At 40.4% G+C, this 21397-nt stretch overlaps 1 protein-coding gene across 10 annotated transcripts in view; it reads right to left on the bottom strand.

Annotated features, from left to right (window-relative positions):
- BBS9 (Bardet-Biedl syndrome 9) overlaps window positions 1-21397 on the bottom strand; it is a 455972-nt gene that overhangs the window by 336040 nt on the left and 98535 nt on the right. For 8 of the 10 annotated variants that reach the window (XM_048839046.2, XM_048839045.2, XM_048839047.2 and 5 more), the window contains 4 exons: window positions 20408-20422; window positions 9657-9797; window positions 8059-8154; window positions 946-1118 (listed from right to left, as the gene is read on the bottom strand). In XM_048839046.2, the coding sequence (XP_048695003.1) occupies window positions 946-1118; window positions 8059-8154; window positions 9657-9797; window positions 20408-20422 (425 nt within the window). The remainder of the gene's footprint in view (window positions 1-945; window positions 1119-8058; window positions 8155-9656; window positions 9798-20407; window positions 20423-21397) is intronic. The other 2 variants (XM_048839044.2, XM_048839050.2) reach the window with 2 other exon arrangements.

Consider the following 21397-nt stretch of genomic DNA (forward strand, 5'->3'; position numbering starts at 1 on the left):
CTTTGATTATGCAAAAACCCAGCCTTTTGAAGCTATGCCCTGAGGAATGGGCCACCTGCTACATGAGACCAAGATCAAAGGCCCAAGCTTTATAAGGGAAAAATCAAACTATTCATGGTTGTTCTGATTCTGAATTAGAGACAGCTATGAACTTGTAACTGCAGGGAAAACCCATTGTGGATTTTGAAGAACTGATACCCACCAGAACACAAGTGTGGAGTTAGGATGACCTCCGGTAAGCTTTTTAGCATCCACATAGGTTTTTTTATTGTTTTAATATGTTTTGTCTGCAATGCTTTCACCTTAAGAATACATGTGCTAGCTTAGAAAGAGCTGTGTGGTAAGTTGTAACTGTGGGCAATTACACTGTTCATAACCTCTAAGGAGAAAGCAAAGTGGAGATGCTAGCCTTCTAGGAAGTCTGGTTTGCTGAGGAGATCACCGTGTAGACAGGGAACTGTGAAGCCTGGCAAAACCCCAATGAGGAGGGAGATACACGCAGGTCTCTACGGAAGAGAGGTGATGACTGAGGAGCCAGGAGCCTAGAGTGAATGCCTCTGATGGACCCTGGAAGGGGAATACAGGTGTAGTTGCCTTGAACTGTGAGAGTATGCAGAGACAAATATCCATCTTCCAGATATGGAAGCTGAGACTGAGACGTTAAGTAACTTGCCCAACATCACAAAGGGAGTCAGAGATAAGACATCCTGATTCCCATTCCTGAGTTCAGACCACTAGGCAAGCCAAGCTTCAATACAGTTGAATTGCAGGCTCTAATGCACTAGATCAGAAGCCCATCATTAAGGTAGCGAGGGGTTGCCCTGGTTAACATTTGAAAAAAACAGAAATACTGTGGTAGGGATTAGGGACAACTAATAGTGAGCAAAACTGACTATTAGAAAGTAATGACTTATCTATCAACAGCTTAAATATTATGAGACATACCTCAAAATGGCGATCAATTAGTTCAAAATACTCTTGTAAAGGAACTGAACCAGAAAAGGTACATGTGAAGTCTTTGCTATTTTGCTTCTTGAAATGTTCTTCAAGACGAAAAGCGAGCTCTTTTGTGATTAGCCAAAGGTCTTCTAATTGTTCACTCTGGATTCTATACCGCTCTTTAAAAACAAAAAAGAAGTAAAGAAAGATAAAGCCATATATACTAGTTCATATACTGTAGATAAGTCATTATATAAAAATTAGTCCAAGTTGTGAAATACTTCCAAAATCTTTAATAGAAGTCTTCATAAAAGAAATAATTTTTGTAAGTGTTGTTTAAGTATTTCTGGTATTTCATCTACCTAAGGTAGTTCTAAGTTACCCATCCTTGTGATTTTATCCATGTTTTTCCAACACCTAATAATAAAATTTTGCAGCCAGATTCCCAAGTTTCCAGGACCTGAACCAGGTCAGTTGCTTTATGCAGAACTTTAAGTCCCCAAAATATGAATTCACCAAAATAAGTACACAACTTAAAAGCTATTTCTTTTTAGTCATGTTATAGTCTTAATTCTACAAGAGCAACATCAGACTACTTACCTCTATATTTTGACTTTGTTGTACCAAGAGCAAAGTATGAAAGTATTTATTGCTTGAATGCTATTTACTGTAAACTAAGGGCTAGATCATGGAGCACAAAGGGGATGGAGAACTTCCCTAACATGGCAGCCAGGGCTTCCCCTAATGTATGGGGAATCCCCTAATTTATGGGGAATCCTCGGGTGGTGGTATAAAGTTAATACAACTAGCTTTATGCTGTTCACTCCCACCACCCAGGTTTAATGAGCTCTCCTGTGCAGGTTAGGATGAGAGCTGAAACCCAATGCACTCCAATAAACAAGAGACCAGCACAGTGATCCCTACAGAACCTCTATTAATGAAACGTTAAGTAGCCTTTTGGATGCTCTGAGTTATGGTGTGGGTCACGAATCAGGGAAACAAACATGTGGCTCTCTCAGACCTGTATGTCCAAAGATATAGATAAAACCAACAAATTAAATTCTACCCAGAAACCATCATGCAACAAGTATAGATCCCAGAGCAGAATGCATTGCAGTAAATTAATTTTGATAAAAGCATGGATTATGGTATTGAAATCTGTATCTGTAAGAAACAGCTGAAATCTTCTGGACAGACTGAGAAAGAGCGCCCTGCCTACATATTACTGGTAAACAGTGGTTCAACAGCAGTTAGAAATTTAATAATGCAACAAGAATGTGAACTTTAGGAATAAACAACAGATATGCACCCTCAATAAGAGGGGCAGATGCAAACCTTGCCATATCTTCCAGTTCCTTCTCCAAGTTTCACTTCAGTTTTATTAGGAAGCACTGTGCTCATAGAGGCGGCATCTTTCTCTTATTTATTTATTCACCTGATTTTTTAAAATGATGGGTTCGTGCACAATCTTTATAAAAACTACACAATGACATTTTATCAGTATATGATAATCCCTTCAAAACTAAATCTTTCTGAGCACCATCACCCTACACTACATCACTATAATATTCATCCAGATTAAACCCTAGAGAACAGGTACAACCTGCAGTCTGAGCAGTGTTGGCTCATTTATGCTCTGATAAGCCAGCTGGGAAAGAGAAGTTACCAGCTGAAGATCCCCCATTTAAAATTCACTGACTCTAGCCTCACCATGATTAAATCAGGTAAAATGTTAAGATTGAGCGCTCTTGGTGACCTAAACTGCTGCAGTATCATACAAGCAAAGTTGTGGTACTAGTGATAACCAGGCCCCATCTCATTTAAGGTCCTGACAACCTTCATTTAAATAAATATATATATAAGTCATGGCAATTTTATTTTGAATAATTACATTTTACATTACATCAACATTCTCACAACAGTTTCAAGCAGAAAAGCATTCTTCACTTCAACTCCTAAAAACATCGTGTTGCTTTCCTAATGAAGAATGGCTGCATGCACCATCTCAAACGTTGTTAATTTAGATAATAGGGGAATTATATCAATGTATAGAAATAATTTGTAATGTGCTTTGTGATCCTGCTGGATAAAAGGTGTTAATGTAAGAATAAAATATTCAACCAAGACAAAAACCAATTATTGGCATTAGCCCATGTCATCCTTAACATCAAATTCACGTAGTTAAATATTTTAATAAGTTGCAAATCATACAGCTGACAGAAAGAAGCTACCACTTTTGATTCTACATCATATTTGTATGCAATTCTTTTCTCTCCAGTTTCTTATACAGCAAATCAACACTAATTAAAAGTAAAGAAAAGAAAATGCTGTTGAAAACCATATTTTTTTTTAAATAATGGTTATCCAGAGAGACATTTTTAAACACTGCCGTATTTCTTTTCATTATTCATCCATCAATACACTGTCTGAGAGGAAATACAAAAGTGCAGCTGTGATGCAAAAGGTCACTGAGGTTTTGGATACAGAAAAATAGAGATTGTTTTTAATCAATTTTTTTTTACTTGTTAGCAAAGTTCATAGTAAAATCAAATGAACCAGAAGTTTTTAGAACATTAGTATACTTATTAAACATTTTCTCAAGGATCAGTAATCCAAGATTGTTTGGCATTAACACTGGCGTCATTCCCAGAATACACATTTCACTGAAGGGAGAATGACAAATTCCGTTTACAAAGTTACAGGAAAGAAGCAAGTTTTATTTAAAAACATGTCTATTAAAAGACAAGAACACCATCTGTTAAAGATAACATTCAACCTACTTTCCATTTTTTAAAATCTCACAGTGAAATGGCTGGGCCTACTGGATATAGCATTGGCTTTTGCCTCTTCTTTCCTTTTAATGAAATGAGCTTGGAAAGTTTCAGACCAAAACAACAGCCACTTCATTTATAATTGACATAACTAATACATTAATGGGTTAACGTGGGGGTGGGGAACCACCCACCTAGTTTTCCCTAAAATAGTTTCAATACATTTTTTGCTGGTCAATACAAACACAATCTAACTTTATTTGGGGCAAGGTAGTAATTTACTTTATGTGACTTAGTAGGTTATTTGGCTGAAGGAGAATGTGAATTAGATTTGAAAAAGTATATATGAACAAGGGGAACTGAGAAGCCTTAATTGTACCATATCAATGCTCTCAAAATAGAAATTCAATGGAAGCAGTAACAATTAGCTGTATTTCCAAGTGCCTTTATAATAGTCAACCAATTTAACATTTAAATGTAAAAAAGCTTTTCCACTGCACGTTACGAGTACATTTCTTTCAGAAAATTCTGAGATGGGAAAGCAGATCACTCTGAGGACTAATGGATTACAAACTCTTTCATATCCAACCTAGGATGAGAGTAACTGAAAGTGTTTAAAACTCAGTGGTAGTTTATCTGAAAGGAGTTCCATTCCAGTGCGTAGGAGACAAGAACCCATATCACAAAAAATGCCAACACAATTAGCACTATAGGCTTTCTCTAAACTAGGATAAAAAGGTTTAATTTTTAAAATATGTTGGCTAACACATTTTAAAATCTCAGTGCATACAAGGCAAGCTGAATTTTAACATACATTCCAGGTGAAACTCCAGCTCCTCCCCAGGATTCATTTTGACGTGCTCTTTCTACATTAGGATTTTTTAATTCTTAGTTAAAATGGATTAGCTAATATATTGTAAAAACCAGACACAGTAGCTGGCATCCTTGTTTGCAGCCTTAACAAAGAAGCTATAAACTAAATGGGTACAAAGACTTTCACCACCACTGCACCAAGTCCTTCCAGATCAGGACTGAGACACATTTAAGGTGGAACACAGGAGAAGTTTGCACTTCCTCTGTCCATGCTGTACTTGTTCCATCAGCAAAGGACTTCGTCTCAAAGCATTGTTATTTTCCCATGGCCCATCAGTTCATCTGGTACAGGTCACTTGCTCTACAAATTTTTTGTTTTGTTTTTTTTTTTTAAAAAAAGAAAACTTCCAAATGATCTCCCTGAAAAGGAAAATTTTATTATACAAACAAACATAGCTAATCTATGATTTATGTGACAGGATAATGAGCGGTCCCTAACACTTACACATTCAGTCTGCACTCTAGGACACACACAATTTACCCATTCAAACACAACTCATTTTAATAGCATGAAATTCTACCAAACAGTATAATTTTAAATGCATTTGTATTGTGCCATCTGAAAACAGGTCACAGGCCTTCCACGAGGCCCGAGCACGGAAGGTGTTAAAGTACACCCCACTGGCCAACACTCAGAGCCCAGGGCTACGAGGTGCAGATCCACGCCCTGGTCATGGGAGCCCTGGGCGCATGGGACCCCCACAATGAGCCAGTAGTGAGAGTGTGCAGAGTCAATCGACACTACACCCGGCTCATGAGACAGCTCATGGTGTCCGACACCATCAGGTGGTCCAGACACATCTACACGGAACACATCACAGGACACTGCCAGCACCAGGTCGAGTAACTGAGAACGCCAACCAGGGAAATAACCCACTTCCTTCCCTGACGAACCGAGGGACTCAACCCACCCATGTACTTATTCTCTACACCAATACTGACTTGGATTCTTAATATATCCCATGGGTGGCGTACCCGAGCCCATTTATCCACTGACACTTGAAAACTCCCACACCCCAATCTGGATCTATCCTGGTTGTGTGATATATATGTACCTCGTGAACCTTGTAACCGATACTTGCAATCCCGCATAACCCAAGCCCAACCCCAGATGTACAGTACCTTCCCTCTTAGCTTGTGTAAATTTGATTTTAAACATTAACTTTAATAAAATTTTTAAATCTATTTTTGATTACCTTTGCTCATAGAAGCCCTGAGAATGAAATACCACTACATGGACTTTCCTTATGCATAATATTTTTTCAAAGTGTTTCATACACATTAAAGATCTTTTTCCAAGATACAACTTAACCAAAAAAGATTTGATGTATTTTGTAGCTACTCCTGCCAGTGTGAATTAGATATTAGCCATACAACAGGTTGCTACATGGAAAGTGGCATGAAACACCTCATTTGTTTTCAAAAGGCTTCCCAGACAAGAAAAATGATGCCTAGTCAGATTAGGGGGAAGAATAAATGTTTTAAATCTTCTATGTAGTGTGATCCTTACAGGTCAGGTCTAGGAAACAAATAAGGCAGTGTGGGAAAGTTTGTATTAAGACTGTAAGCATCATTCCTAGCTTGTGAATAAACAAAATCAGAATGGAGAGGAAAAACCTGGGGGTTCTAGTGGAAGGACTGAAAATCATGTCCTCACTAAATGTTAAAATACATTCAGCCTAGCCAGACAGATCAACTCATGTAATACAACAATTCCATAAAACAGGAATCTAAGTAACTGATTTTAACTTCAGTTTATAAGTAAAACTCTATTTACATATCCTTTAAAATCTCTGGTTCCTAGAAACTATTACTGAATGTTCCAGTTCTTTCAAACTGTTTAAATTCTACTGTCAACTTAAACAAATATTAAAAGTCAACAAACAATAAAACACAGCACACAAATACTGCACACAAACCTAATTCAAACAAATATGAATCCAATAAATGTAAAATGACTGATATTGTAAAAGGTCTTTAATAACCACTGTCCAGATGTTTCCAGTCTTTAATGGCTTTGATGGTGTTAAAAAGGTATTAAGTATTTTCTCACAGTTTAGAATGCCTTACCTTGATGCCACTGATATTTGTAAAAGCCATCTTGAATAAATGATTTTAAAAACTCATATTTCTTAGTGATTTGGATTATAGTAGAACCTCAAAGATTCAAACACCAGAGTTATGGACTGACTGGTCAACCAGACACCATGTTAAACTGGAAGTAACCAATTAGACAGCAGCAGAGACCAAAAAACCCAACCAAATACTGTACAGTGCCTGTATTGCATCTGAAAGGTAGACACATATGGGCTGCCTTTCCCCACCCTTATCGCCATCCCCACACACAGGGCACCCACTTACAGCTAGACAGTGAAGATGCTGGGATTCACAGGCAAAGCGGTGAGCCCCTGCTGCCAACCCAAGACAGCCGGACCAGAAGCAGCACTGGGGTCTGCGCTGCTTTCCTGTAGAACGTGGATGCTGATTTCACCCTCGCCCCTACCAGAGGGGAACGCACTATTTTCACCCCTCCACCCCGGCGAGGGGGAGGGTACAAGTTTGTCCAGGCCAGGGAAAGATGCTGTCTGAAAGGAAGCTGCCTAGCTGCTTCTGGAACCTGGCCCAGAGTTTGAACTGCTGGAGCCAGAGATGGATTTTGTTCAGAGTTACGAACATTTCAGAGTTACAGACAATCTCCATTCCTGAGGTGTCCGTAACTGAGGTTCTACTGTAATTTTATTTGGATAAAAATATTGCAGATCAACAAACTAGCTTTACTGTCTGTCACTTAACCAAGATAGTGTTCACATATCATCCATTCTATGTCCTCCAGTTTGAACTCAGTAGTGTGCAACAAGTATTTTAGTTTTGAAATTTAGCATTTAGGCATGTAAAAATGCAGACAGGTGCCTAATCTGTTAGGTGTTTTTCTAACTCCCACTGAAAGTCAAGGGGCGTGAAAAGTTAAGTAGAATTAGACATCTAACCTGCTTGCGTGTTTTGTAAATCCCACCAGATGCCTATCTGCATCCTGAAGCACCTAAATACCTGGCTAAAAGCCCATTTCCTCTCTGAGATTTTTCAGTCTTGAATAAATACCTGTGACATTATAAAATTTATATGCAATAACTTAAAAAAAAACCAAAATTATCTGGTGCCCTTTTAGTGGTTTTCAGAAAACTACTGTACAATAACTAAGTAGGATTTTGTTTAGTTTCAGCATTTCCTTGCTTCTCTAAAATATTATTGGAGGGTTCGGGGAATTTGCTCAGGGACCTACTATTCACAGTAAGAAAACTTCTGCGTAAAATTCCTCATGCAGCAACTAGTATACTACATGTGGGCAGATCCTTAGCTCGTTGAAATTGGCATAGCACCATTGACCTCAATGGAGCTACGTCAACACACACCAGTTTATGATCTGGCCCATAATCTTATCTTAATCCATAATTCAATTATTTCCAATACTACTTACGTGAGGTTTTTGAAGCAAGAAGAGTGATTCTAGAACCAGTTAAGAACTGGAATCCCAGAACATTTACCTGATCTTCATCAGACTGATCAGCAAAGTCTACAAGAGAAAATTCAAAATGAACTACATAAGTATCTTGCTATAATTCAATAAAAGATTGCAGCAAACTTCTGATCCACATTAAAGGCTCGACTGTATTTGCACAGGTAACATATGTGAGGGAGATCTGCATACGAAGGGAGCCACACAAAGGCAGAGAACAGCAGCCATCCCTGTGAGCAGAGATTGCTTGGTCCATGCTGCCTTCAGGAAGTAAATAATCCAGAAAGGAGCAGAATGAAGCATGGCCATGACCGCTTCTCCCAATGCACCAGCCCACAGAACATGACCAGGGCACTGTTTCAATCTGCAACATCCCCTAAGATAGTACAGGGTGAATCGCCTGCAGCCCCAGAATGCTCCCCGTGGGGAGATGCAATTCCACACTGCCCTCTATTCAAAGTTCTGTGGAAATTTCACAGATGAGCCCCACAACTATATAACCTATTGGAAAAAGACCTTTAGATTTTAAGAGTTCAGTCTCATCTTTCAGTACGTAGTCATTCTTAACTATCTACCTTGTTAAATTAGCCACTATGCAATTTTACTACTGTGTGAAGTGCACTGTAAAGCACATCGGGTCTTAAAAGGGCTGGAACAAGGGTATTACATAACTCCACCATAATCGCAAAAACATCAGAAAGAGGAGAGGAGACAATAGCCAATATGCATTAATGAACCCACACAAACCCAGTTTCCTCATAGATCACAAGAGGATCTAGTCAGCTCCTTATTCAGCCACTGTAAAAAAAAGATGAATTTAAAGCTACACAATTTGATGCACCCTTTTGGCCACAAGTCTGCAACATAAGTTTTAATTAAATACTGTAATTACAGGTGTTGTTCTGAACCAGTACAAATTGTTTTTGGGACTTTGGACAAATTGTAAATGTTGCTCTATGTAGATTTCTCTGTTTAAAAACAGTCTTATTACATTTTTCAATTTGATCAATAAAATATTGATGTGAATTGCAAAATTATAAAATAAAATGCACTATTTTAAAAAATATCTGTAAAATAGAAACTCATAACAGGGAAAAATTTTCAAAGCTTTCAGGTAACACTGGAACCTATACTGAAACCTAAACGCAGAAGTCACAAAAACCCAGAAAAGCAAGTCTTTATAGAATTACTTACCTGAAGCTTAAATACATTTGAAAATCAATACGTACATTATATTGCATATAAATAAAAGGGAAAATATTCAAACTTGAAGTAATGCAACATCACAGTCACAAATGAAGCATTTTGATATGTTGGTTTCCATGCAGTAAACCATAATAATTATTATAATATTTTAACAAAATTTAAAGCCCTACATTGATATCCTGATAATACATATCATACCTTTGAAAACTAAAGCCAAACAAAAATATTCAGCTTTGTATTTATCATTTGGCAATTATCTTATAATTACCCTATCATTACTTCATGATGAAAAATTCCGATCTGAATTCCTAACATTTCTTATGTTACAGACACATCACCATCAAAAGTCCTACCTGGAAAAAGGTTCACAAGACTGACAGGAGGTTTATTGGTATCAATAGTTAGTTTGTGGTTTGCTGTTTTTGAAGGTTGAGCTGGAAAGCAAATTAACCGCAAGGGTAGTCTAAATTTGCACTGAGCAACTCTTGGTATTCCTGAAATGACAGGACAGATAGTTTGCATTGACAGTGACAATATCTGTATTCTGAGGGCAAGACATTTCATGACATTGTTTATCAAAAAGCTATATATATTTTTAGTGTAGATCAGGAACTCATTAAAACAAAATGGTCAAGCCATGCAAACGTTTGGATTAAGCTTAATTTTCAACCTAAACACGGTTTTAAAACTAACGATGAAAAACACTCTTGTAATGACAAATTAAAACTGAATGTTTTGGTTTCAGACTCCATGAAAATAGTATTAACCAAATCAATTAAAGCTGTATATCTGTATTCATAGTGACTATGTAGCACTAAAGAATATTATACATTTGTACAGACCTTCAGCCAAATAATTCCACTTTAATATGACTGCGAGTTGTACGGCATATGCCTCATGTGTTGAATGGAGTGTATGGATACAGCAGCAAAGTATTATGCACTCCTCTCAATTATCATGACAACTACACACTTTTTCAGAATGTACATGCTTGTTTATTTGTCATACCATTAAACAAAATCTGTCCTCCATCAAATGGCAACAAGTTTTGGCTTAATAAAATACTGTCCAGTAGATGTTAACATTTGTCTAACCTTTGATAGAATATATAAGAAAGAAGGCAGCACATTGAAAAGATACCTTTTGATTTTTGCTTATGAAGGGCTGGGTGCAATTTTTAACAAAAACAGACATTTATACTTAAAAAATTAAATGTCAACTTTAAGCATGCTACAACTATAACTACAATGAGCTGCAGAATAAGCAATAAGACATTACAAATTATTACTGCATACCATGCTATACTACATTTGGTTAAACCAGTGTAAAAGAATGCTGCATCCACTTTCCTCATCCTGAAACTTCGCATCTCAACATCAGTGAGTTATACAATCGATTTGAAAATAAAATTCTTAATTAAAATTAAAAAGACAAGGTTGGTGGGTAATATCTTTTACTTGGCCAACTTCTGTGGATGAAAGAGTCAAGCTTTCGAACTCCACAGAGCTCTTCTTCAGGGCTGGGAAAGGTACTCTGAGTAACACAGCTAAATACAAGGTGGAACCAATTGTTTAGCATAAGCAGTTAACACATATTGTGAGAGAACATTGAAGGTGAACACCTCTGCAGTCATTTTTCTGTGGGAGTTCATTTGAAAGCATAGTGATTGTCTGGTTTCATCCACCTAGTTGTTATTGGGGCATTTAGTTCACTGGATGAGATACACCACATGTTGTGATAGCCATGTGTAGGACTGATGGATCTTGAAACATGTGGCATGGGAAGTATTGATTATCATAGCAGTGGAGATACATATACAGGTTTTGCATCTGTTATGGCAGGAGCTGGTGGCACTTGGAGTTGATAGGCCCTGGTCTGTGGGTAGCTTGCTTCTGATGAAGTTGGCAAGATTCTGGGGTTGTTTGAAAGATAGGAGAGAGAGAGAGTTCAGGAAAGATTTTTTTCAGGATGTGATTCCCATTGAGTACGAGTTGTAATTGCTTGGTGATGCCATGTATGGGTTTCAGTGCGGGGTTACAGATGACATGTGCAATCAGTATTTTTTCCCCTGTATTGAAGCAGTTTCCCCAGGGTATTTGGGTAGCCCATTCCATAATGCAATCTACTTATCTGATAGAGTGTCCTTATTTGGTAAAGGTGTGTAGGTGTGAGTGGCAGTCCCTTACCGTGAATCTCCGACGGCAGCCACACCTCTTTGCTGTCATGCACCTAGAATGGCAGTCTGTACAAGGGGGAAATTAACCCACAGGCACAGTAGAGCAGTGAACAGTTCAGGGGCCCAGGCCCTTAGGCAGGGCATGGCACCAAGCAGTCTAGAGCAGCGGTCTCCACACTGGGGTGCAATGATCCCAGGGGGTGCGCAGCAGCAGTAGTGCCGCCGGACGGCACGTAGCAGGTTTTTTTTTTGGCAGCTGCTCTGCACATCCACAGCTGGTGTTCCCCTGCGGTGGGTCTTCTGGTCTTCTTCCGTCGGCAGTGCGCCTGCGGCAGGTCACCCTGGGGGTGTGAGAGCCAAAAAGTTTGGAGACCACTGGTCTAGAGCTCCAACCCTCAGGCAGGGTAGAGCAGGTAAGAGTCTAGGAGCCCAGTCTTCAAGCAGGCATGAGCGCCACACACAGTCTAGGGGGCGCTGGCAAGGGGTGAGCACCCCACACAGTCTAGCATCCTAGCTCAGCGGACAGTAGACTCTTACAGGCCTTCTGGCCGAAGCTGGGGAAGCTGCTACCCCAGGGGAAAGGGGGACACAGGCCCACTCAACTCCACTGCATCCCAGCCCAGGGCCCTAACAGTGGCAGAGTGGTCCGCCACTAGATCAGCGGGGATCCGCCCGCTGACCTTGTAACAGGCCTGCACTTTACCAGACTGTTGTCTAGTTTCCCTGGGCTACTTCCTACTCTCTCTAGCTTTGGTACCTCGGTGCAGTCAGAGTCGTGTGTCTCCTCAGGCTACACCATCAGTGGCAACCCCAAGAGCTCCTCAGCATTGGTTGGGTCTGTCAGCTTAGGCGAGTCCTCAGGCTAACTGAAGACTTCTGCGAGCTCCTGCATCAGCAGTGGGGAGAACACATCTGTCTTCTTTGGCAGATGCTCCTCAACTGAGCTATGGGACCCGCCTTTTATACTTCCTGTTCCCTCTGCTTCTGGTGTGGTAAGCGTGGCCTTCCTGGTTCTGCCCACCAGAAAGAATCTGGCCGTACCTCACTGTCAATCTCGGTGGGCAGCCATGTCTCTTTGCTATACTCACATCCCTCAAACCCAGCTCCCAGTCTCCAGGGCTGGTCAGGTCCCCTTCCCTCAGTCGTGACAACGTGTCTGGATTGGTGTGCTCCTTACTGGTTCAATGTTGAATGGTAAAGGCGAATGGATATAGAGTCAGGTACCAGCGCATCAGCCGGGTGTTGGTATCTTTCATCTGCTGGAGCCATTTCAGCAGCACGTGGTCTGTCACTACCATAAAAGGGCTCTCAAGGAGGTAGTGGTAAAGCGCTTCTAAGGCCCATTTGACACGTAGAGCCTCTTTCTCAATTACTGAGTAGTTCTGCTCCCACGGGAACAGCTTACAGCTGATATATACTACCAAGTGCTCTTCACCATCAATGTCCTGCAAGAGGACAGCCCTTACTCCCACTGCTGAAGCATCGGTTTGAATGATGAACCAGCATGTAAAATCAGGGCGATATAGTATGGGCTCTCTGCATAGATGGTCTTTCAGAGCCTGACAGGCTACCTTGCAGTCAGAGTTCCACCGCACCCACAGTGGCTGGTCTTTGGTAAGCAGCCCAGTGAAGGGAGCAGCAATGGTTGCAAAGTCTGGGATGAAGCGCCGATAGTACCCCACTAGTCCCAGGAACTGCCAGACCTGTTTCATAGCGGTTGAGGATCCTGGATCGTCTGGATTTTTCTGAGTAGGGGGGTGCAGCTTGCCTCACCCCAAGGTGTATCCTTGGTAAGTTGTTTCCTACCACCTGGCATTTCTTGGGACCTGCCCCACAGAGAGTCCTCAAGACAGCCGCCACCTGATTCAGGTGGTCATCCCAGTGGTGACTGTATTTGACCATGTCATCCAGGTAAACTGCATCATACTCACTGTGGAGTTGCAGCAGATGGTCCATTAAGTGCTGGAACATTGCAGGAGGCGTATTTTTTTTATTTTGGGGGGGGGAGGGATAGCTCAGTGGTTTGGGCATTGGCCTACTAAACCCAGGGTTGTGAGTTCAATCCTCGAGGGGGCCATTTAGGGATCTGGGGCAAAAATTGGGGATTGGTCCTGCTTTGAGCAGGGGGTTGGACTAGATGACTTCCTGAGGTCTCTTCCAACTCTGATATTCTATGGTTCTATGTGCAAACCAAAGGGCATCTTGGTAAACTGGTAGAGTCCACTGGGGGTGGCGAAGGCTGTCTTTTCCTTTGAGCTGGGCTCCAGTGGAAAGTTTGTCCAGTGGGATCTGCCAATATCGCGTCATTAAATCAAGGTTAGTAACATACTATGCCTCCCTATGACCCCGAGTTCCAACATAACTTAGACCTCCTGTTCTACTATGACCCGCATGTGGCACAGGAGTGGTCAGGTCGTTCCACAGACAACTTCTCTGGGTTTGGTGTAGATGATATGGTGGATCTGGGTGGTCTCTCCCAGCACAGCAGTAAAAGTCCTAGGAAAAGCCTCAGTAAGACATCTGGCCTGCTTTAGCTGGTCCTCTGAGAATGTATCCCTGAACATCTCAGGTCCTGTTCCCATGGGGGCCTGTGGCCCCAGTTCGGGTTCCGGGGGGGGGGGGGGGGGAGACAGGATTATTAACAGCCCTTCCCTTTCGCACCAGGGTTTCAGAAGATTAACATGGTAAATCAGGCACTTCCTTTTTCCGGTCAGGCTGTTGGACCTTGTAGTTGACGGGGCCCATCTGGCGGATGATCTCATACAGACCCTGCCAGTATGCTAGCAGTTTTGACTCCTCTGAGGGGAGCAGTAACAAGGACTCAGTCTCCTGGTTTGAAGGTCTGCACACGTGTGCTCTGATCATATCCTCTCACCTGGACTCCTTGGGAAGCTCAGAGGTTCTCCTTCATGAGGGCCCCTACATGAGCCAGGCATTCATAGAGCTGCAGTACATATTGGCATATGCCCTGGGCTCAGGATGGGGTCTGCTCCCACGTCTCCCTTGTGAAATCCAGCAATCCCCGCAGCTGGTGGCCATATAACAGCTCGAATGGAGAAAATTTAGTGGAAGCCTGTGGCACCTCCAAAATGGTGAGCAACGGGGAGGAAGAAGTTGGTCCCATTGGCGAAGTTCTTCTGGGGGAATTTCCAGAGCATTCTCTTTAATGTTCGGTTAAACTGCTCAACCAAACCATCCATCTGTGGATGATATACGGATGTCTGGAGTCTTTTGATCCTCAAGAGGCTCCAGACCTCTCGGAGGAGTTGGGATGTGAAGTTTGTGCCCTGGTCCATGAGGATGTCACGGAGCATGCCCACCCGGGCAAAGATCTTTAGGAGTTCCACTGCAATGATCCAGGAGGTGGCACCCCAGTATTGTACTCGGGGTACTCCGCCAGTGGCAACCCCAACAGCTCCTCAGCATTGGTTGGGTCTGGCAGCTTGGGCGAGTCCTCAGGGTAACTGAAGTCTTCTGTGAACTCCTGCATCAGCAGTGGGGAGAACACATCTGTCTCCTTTGGCAGATGCTGCTCAACTGAGCTATGGGACCCGCTTTTTATACCTCCTGTTCCTGTCCCCTCTGCTTCTGGTGTGGTGAGCGTGTCCTTCCTGGTTCCACCCACCAGGGGGCATCTGGCCATCTCTCACTGTCTATCTCCAAAGGCATCCATGCCTCTTTGCTACAAGATGGTTTTAAGTGTGTTACGGTATGGATCCAGGACTTTCTCCTCAAAGCATATTCTGTGTATCTAAGTGCCTGGCTGTAGAGAATAGATTTCTTGGTGTGTTTGAGGTGGTTACTGGATCTGTGAAGGTTGGTATGGTGTTTATTGTATATAAGTTCCATCATTGAAGCTGATTGTGGTATCCAGGAACTTGGTGCTCGTGTTGCAGTGTTCTAGAGAAAATCTGATAGATTGGTGGTGCTTGGTGAACTTCTAGTGGAAATCTATGAGGTACTCTGGGTCATCTGTCCAGAGGATGAAAATATCATTGATATAGCTCAGTTATATCATTAGTTTTGTGGTGCATTTGTCCAGAAATTCTTCTTCAATGTGGCCCAGGTAGAGTTTGGCATATGGGGAGCCATTCTAGTACCCACGACTGTTCCCATGATTTGGGCAAAGTGTTTGTTATGGAATGTACAATTGTTATGGGTGAGGATGAAATGGGTGAGTTTGGCAATATGCTTTGGGTGGATATCTGAGTATTGTCCATTATCTTGTAGATATTTGAGGCAGGCAGTGATGCCATCATTATGACAGAGATCAGAGTATAGGTGTCACCGTGCCTCAGTGGGTCACAGCTGAGGATGCCAAATTCAGGACAGACTGCTGAGAAATGGGGTAGATTCACACCCAAACTGGTGGTTATTCTATCATTAGATTATACCAAGCCAGTAACAAAAGTGAACTTCTGGATTACCACATTTTTGGTTAGCAAGACATCAAAAATACAGCCTGCTTAGGCATTCCAAGCTTTGGTTCACCACCCAGACACTAGACTTTATGATGAGTGGTTACTGAAAACCAATTTAATCAGTTAGAGGGTCCTTCCAATCCTAAGAGACTAGCCACGTAGCCAGGTAAATATGTAATTCAGATTTTCCCCAATAATCATGCTGATGCCAATCCCTTAGTAAGTAAAAACTAAAGGTTTATTAATTAAGGAAACTAAGAAGAGAGTTATAAATGGTTAACAGATCATGTATACACAAGTGATTGCCAAGTCCTAATATCAGGTTTGTAGCAGTGATAATCTGGAATCACGCAAACAGATTGGGGGGGTCATCAGTCCTTGTTTAGAGCTTCCTTATTAGAAAACCAGTCCAGAGAAATGAAGACAAAATGGAGCTGTCCCTTTTCATATCCTCTGCCATATGTATGGATTTTACTCAAACGAAGTCCACAGTCTCTGTCTGTGGAAAGTTATTGGCCTAAGATGGAGTCCTGAGTCACATGAGTATATCACATGTCCTTACATGCTTTAATGACTCACAGAGGCAGCCATTGTTTGTATATGTTGGGAAGCATGAAGAAGATTGGTTGCCTGTGTAGCTCTTTGTAGCTTGAAAGTTTGTCTCTTTCGTCAACAGAAGTTAGTCCAGTAAAAGATATTACCTAACCCACTATGTCTCTATAATATCCTGGGACCAACACAGCTACAACAACACTGCAAACAACAATGGAAGCTATTGAATTTTAATTAAAATTGACATTCAATTAACACTGAGTTCCTGTTGGTAACCATTCATTAAATGAATGGTGGCACTGAAGAAACTGGCAAGTCACTTTTTATTCAGCTTCAATACTGAGTTATTATTCAAATGCATATTAAAGTTTATCTTTCATTTGGTAACATAGTAAAGAAGCAGAGATGGACAGAACTGGCTAAAATCTTTGACTAGAAACATACTGCTGAAAAATTACATTTGGCATTATTGGGACTCCGCGACAATGGAAGAAAAATTATACTACATAACAGTAATACACATTTTTCTTAATAGATATGATTTTTTAATTTATTTTCAAATGCAAATCAGAAATTGTCAAGAATATGCACAAATGTAAACCAAGACTCAATGCTTTTGAAATTGGCAACAAGTCTGAAATATAACACTTGATCTTAGCTACAATAGAATAGAATATATAATATATGATGGAAGTCCTAGAAGCTATAAAATGGGAAGCCCTTGGTCTAATGAGCAGGCAGCTGCCACTTTCCTTTGCCAAAACATCCATCAGGGGAATCTTTGTTTTTTCATGTGGGGAAAGCCTGTGTATGCAAAAAGGTCTACCATACTGATACCAGTATCAGCTTCACAGTAACATCACCCATTCTCTCTTGAAGTCCCCTGATCTCCAAAACCCATACCAGACAATTAGTTGGTCAGGTCTTAATTTAGCCTAAACGTTTAGCATGACCAGATTTTCAGAGGGAATAAACTAAGACCCCTTTCATGGCTGGGGTGGGAACAGAAAAGATGTGAAGGCAAGAAAGTGACATTTATGATAGTCATCAGGGAAGCATGCTTGGAAGGTAATAAAAGAAAAAGGAGCTCAACCTTCCTCTCCTCAGCCAAACAATCCCCCTCCATCTCACCTCTTTTTCTTGCTACCAATGATTTGCTTCTACATGCAAGGAAGGGCTGCTTCATGGACTTGTGCAGAGGCAAGGTCACTAGTAGGCTTTGAAAATCGGGTTAGGTATCAAGGCCAAGTAACAGACACACATGCATTCAGCTGGCCTGTTAACTTTACTAGAGCCGCTGGCTGGTAGTGCCTCCAGCACTTTATAAAAATCACAATAAAACTTGTTTACATAAAAACTGTCAGGGACACAGAGACAAGCCTTAAAAACTGGGACATTCCAGGGTTTCAGGACACTTGCTTCTCAATCAACTTGTAAATTTTCAAAATGCTGACTTGAACCAACTTCACATAACTTTCTTACAGATCTCTCCTCAATCTACTAGAAAAATTAGCGAAAAATCTTTTTGTTTCTCTCAATAATGACATAATACAAAAGTCTTGATATTAAATCTTGAAACATTTCAGAGGGTTGCCAACAAGAAATACTTAACAGAATTTGCCACAAAGATTTTGAAATACTTTCATATTGAAAGCAAGTTTATTTTTTTCTAGTATCATGCCAATTACTCTTGGATCTCCAGTTCTCAGTTTGCCTCATCATAAATAATATTTTTTCAACACGTGCAAAGGAAATGTAAATCAAAACTAAACATGACAGAACTTTACTTTCTGAAACAAAAAATCTCAATTATCTCTGGCATATACAGACAGAGTCCAAAACTCACTGAATCAAAGGGAAGCAGAGCCAAAAGCTGCTAAAAAAATATATAACTAGAGTATAAAATTTATATTGGAGAATTCTTCCAGAACACTTCTTTGGGCGTGCTAGAGTAATTTTAGATGGGAGCACCAAACTCTGATCGCCAGAACTGCCTTGATCCCTTTCTATTATGTCTGGTAATAGGCCTTGTGTCATCCTCATCTACTGTTATGTTATACTTTGCACATGTCATGTAACTTTAACACAGTAATAATGGATAACAAAACATATACTATAACAATTTTTTCCCCGTGTATTAAAGCAGAATTGCTCATTGGTAATGTAACCAGAGCAGATCATATAAACACTATTTGTTTGAAATATGATACACTGTGTGCATGTAAGATATAAGTAAATGCATTAATCTTAATTATACCTTTATAAAAAGACCTTGTGTGGTGGAAGAAATAGCTGAGTCTGCGTTCAGGATGTTAAATATTCAAAGAATTTATGACCTTTCTGTTACTGACTGAGCTGAATTTAACTACTGCAGTACTCATTGTAGTAGCCCAAATAAAATCCTACCATAAATACATCCTCAGGTAAAATTCTGCAATCTTACTCATGCTTGAACTGAGGGAAATATTGGCTTGAGTAAAAACTACCCATGTGAGTAAAGGTTGCAGGATCTGGTTCTTCATTTCTAAGCGATGTCTGATCCTATCAAATTACATTTAAAATAAACACATCTATGCAGTAAGGCAGAACTATTCTTAGCAGCAGTGATGGTTTGAAATACTCCTGCTTCTACTCTCCATCCTGGGTCCCATGTAGCTGACCTCACTCTCCAGAACAGATGGAAATGAACCAGTATTTTCATTGCAGCTACTCCTCCTGGTTTGTAGGGAGTGTTGCAGTGGCTGAATTGTGGTTGCATAGCACGTCAGCCTGTTCCCCGGGCTGGAGCCGCTCTACTTCTTGGAGTGCTTCTATTGCTTCAGCAAAACCAGGAGCAAAAGAGAGAGAGAAGGAAGGCAGCCACTAGCAGTCTCATTTACCTACTCACTAGTTGCAGCAGCTTCAGCTCTACCTCTCCCAGACTGCTCAAAAATGGATGGGTAATGAAAGAGAGGCTGAGAAGGAGAAGACTTCAAACATATGCCCATTAAGCAACCCTATCTCGAATGGAAAGTCGAACAGCTGGAGACTTCCTTCCTTCCCAGAAACTGGGGTTTCTCTTACTTTTTTGGGTGAATGGGGAATTTACAACCAATAAATTTCTTATAAAATAAGCAAAATAAATGCATATCCCACAGGGACTTAATATATGCTTTAAACATATCCAGACAACAGGGAGCCTACAAAATTCAAGAACTGTTCTTTTTCAGCCTACCTAGATGCTAGCTACCTTTCTATCCCTCTTTTATCCTCCTGTGTATTGTCATTTTCATAGCTGGGCACCACTTGAAGCCATGATACCTGTCATAATCATGGCTACATTTTGAACGACATTTGTGCTAGTATTTTTAATCATCTAGAAATCAACTTTCAGACTTCCATAAGACAGTTCTAAGAAGAACTGGGATGAATGGAGGCAATTCACACCACTCAGAGCTACTGTTTCACTCTCTGCACAGATAACATGGCACGAGTTCAAATCCTGAAGGCTTTTTCACAATAAGAAAGGTTAAATGAAATAATGCTTAAATTCAGCTGAAGGTGATGAGCAATAGATAGCACTGTAAGGTGAAAGGTGGCTAAAGATACAATTATATTATGATTGCTTACTGTATTTGCCATCACTGTCCTCAAGATAGAATAAAACACTTTAATATTATAGATTCCAATGTTATTCAGGTGTAAATGTATAATAAGTCAATTAAAAAATCATCATTGGTGCATTCTACTTTTCCTATGGATAACTCTCCCCTTACGTCTAAGCCTCAATCTCTCCCATAATTCCCAGCAGTCATCCCTAGAGCAGTGCCAAGCCAGCACATTGTTCCAAGGAGGATATAAAAGCTTGTAAGAGTCACCTCCTTATATTCACAGTTCACTTCCAAATCTGCTTCATTGATAATCAGCTGTCAGTTATAACACTTTGTCCAGTTTTAATATCTTTTCTTTCACTCACCTTCAGGATTGAGATCTACCGCATAATCAGCGACAGGAAGAAGGGAGAAAAAAAGCAAGAATATGTAAGATATTATTTTAAGAGGAAACAAAGAAGAGAAGTAATAATTAACAGTTTAGAAAAAATAAATGTAACTTGTTAAAGGCAAAATCCAATAAGTGGGTTTTTTTTAGTGTGTCTAAATATATAAGACATAACTCTAACCAAAAATAATCAGGAAAGGCCAGATTCATCCTTCGTGTAACTCCATCCAACTCAGTAAAAACAAATTAAATTCAACTGTATTGAATTCCACAGACTTACACCAACCATAAATTTGACCCACAATGCTGGATCATTTAGACTAGGGGTAGGCAACCTACGGCACGCATGCAAAGGCGGCACGTGAGCTGATTTTCAGTGGCACTCATACTGCCCAGGTCCCGGCCACCAGTCGGGGGGGGCAGGGGGGGCTCTACATTTTTATTTAATTTTAAATGAAGCTTCTTAAACATTTTAAAAACCGTATTTACTTTACATACAACAATAGTTTAGTTATATATTATAGACTTATAGAAAAAGACCTAAAAATGTGAAAACATATTACTGGCACACGAAACCTTAAATTAGAGTGAATAAATGAAGACTCGGCACACCACTTCTGAAAGGTTGCCAACCCCTGATTCAGACAAACAAAAATCCATTCCAATGAAAGGTTCCTATTCAGATATAGTGAGACAATGAAAGAATATTTTTTCATGGACCTAAGTGCTATCTGAGGACTTGATTCTACAAACTCCAACAGGGATAGTGTGTTTGTATACAATTCTATTGAACTAGCCAAGCCTAAGATGCAACAGAACTTCTGAACCATTAAATCATTTATTTTATTTAATTATTTTATGCTCCTTGTGCTGGGCAAATTCCACAATTAAACACAACATGTTCAAGTGTGGTCCTATTCTAAAGTGATTCTGTATGAAATAGCTAAATAGTGTTCTATGATTACTG

The sequence above is a fragment of the Caretta caretta genome, chromosome 2, assembly GCF_965140235.1.
Source record: "Caretta caretta isolate rCarCar2 chromosome 2, rCarCar1.hap1, whole genome shotgun sequence".
Classification (NCBI taxonomy): Eukaryota; Metazoa; Chordata; order Testudines; family Cheloniidae; genus Caretta; species Caretta caretta.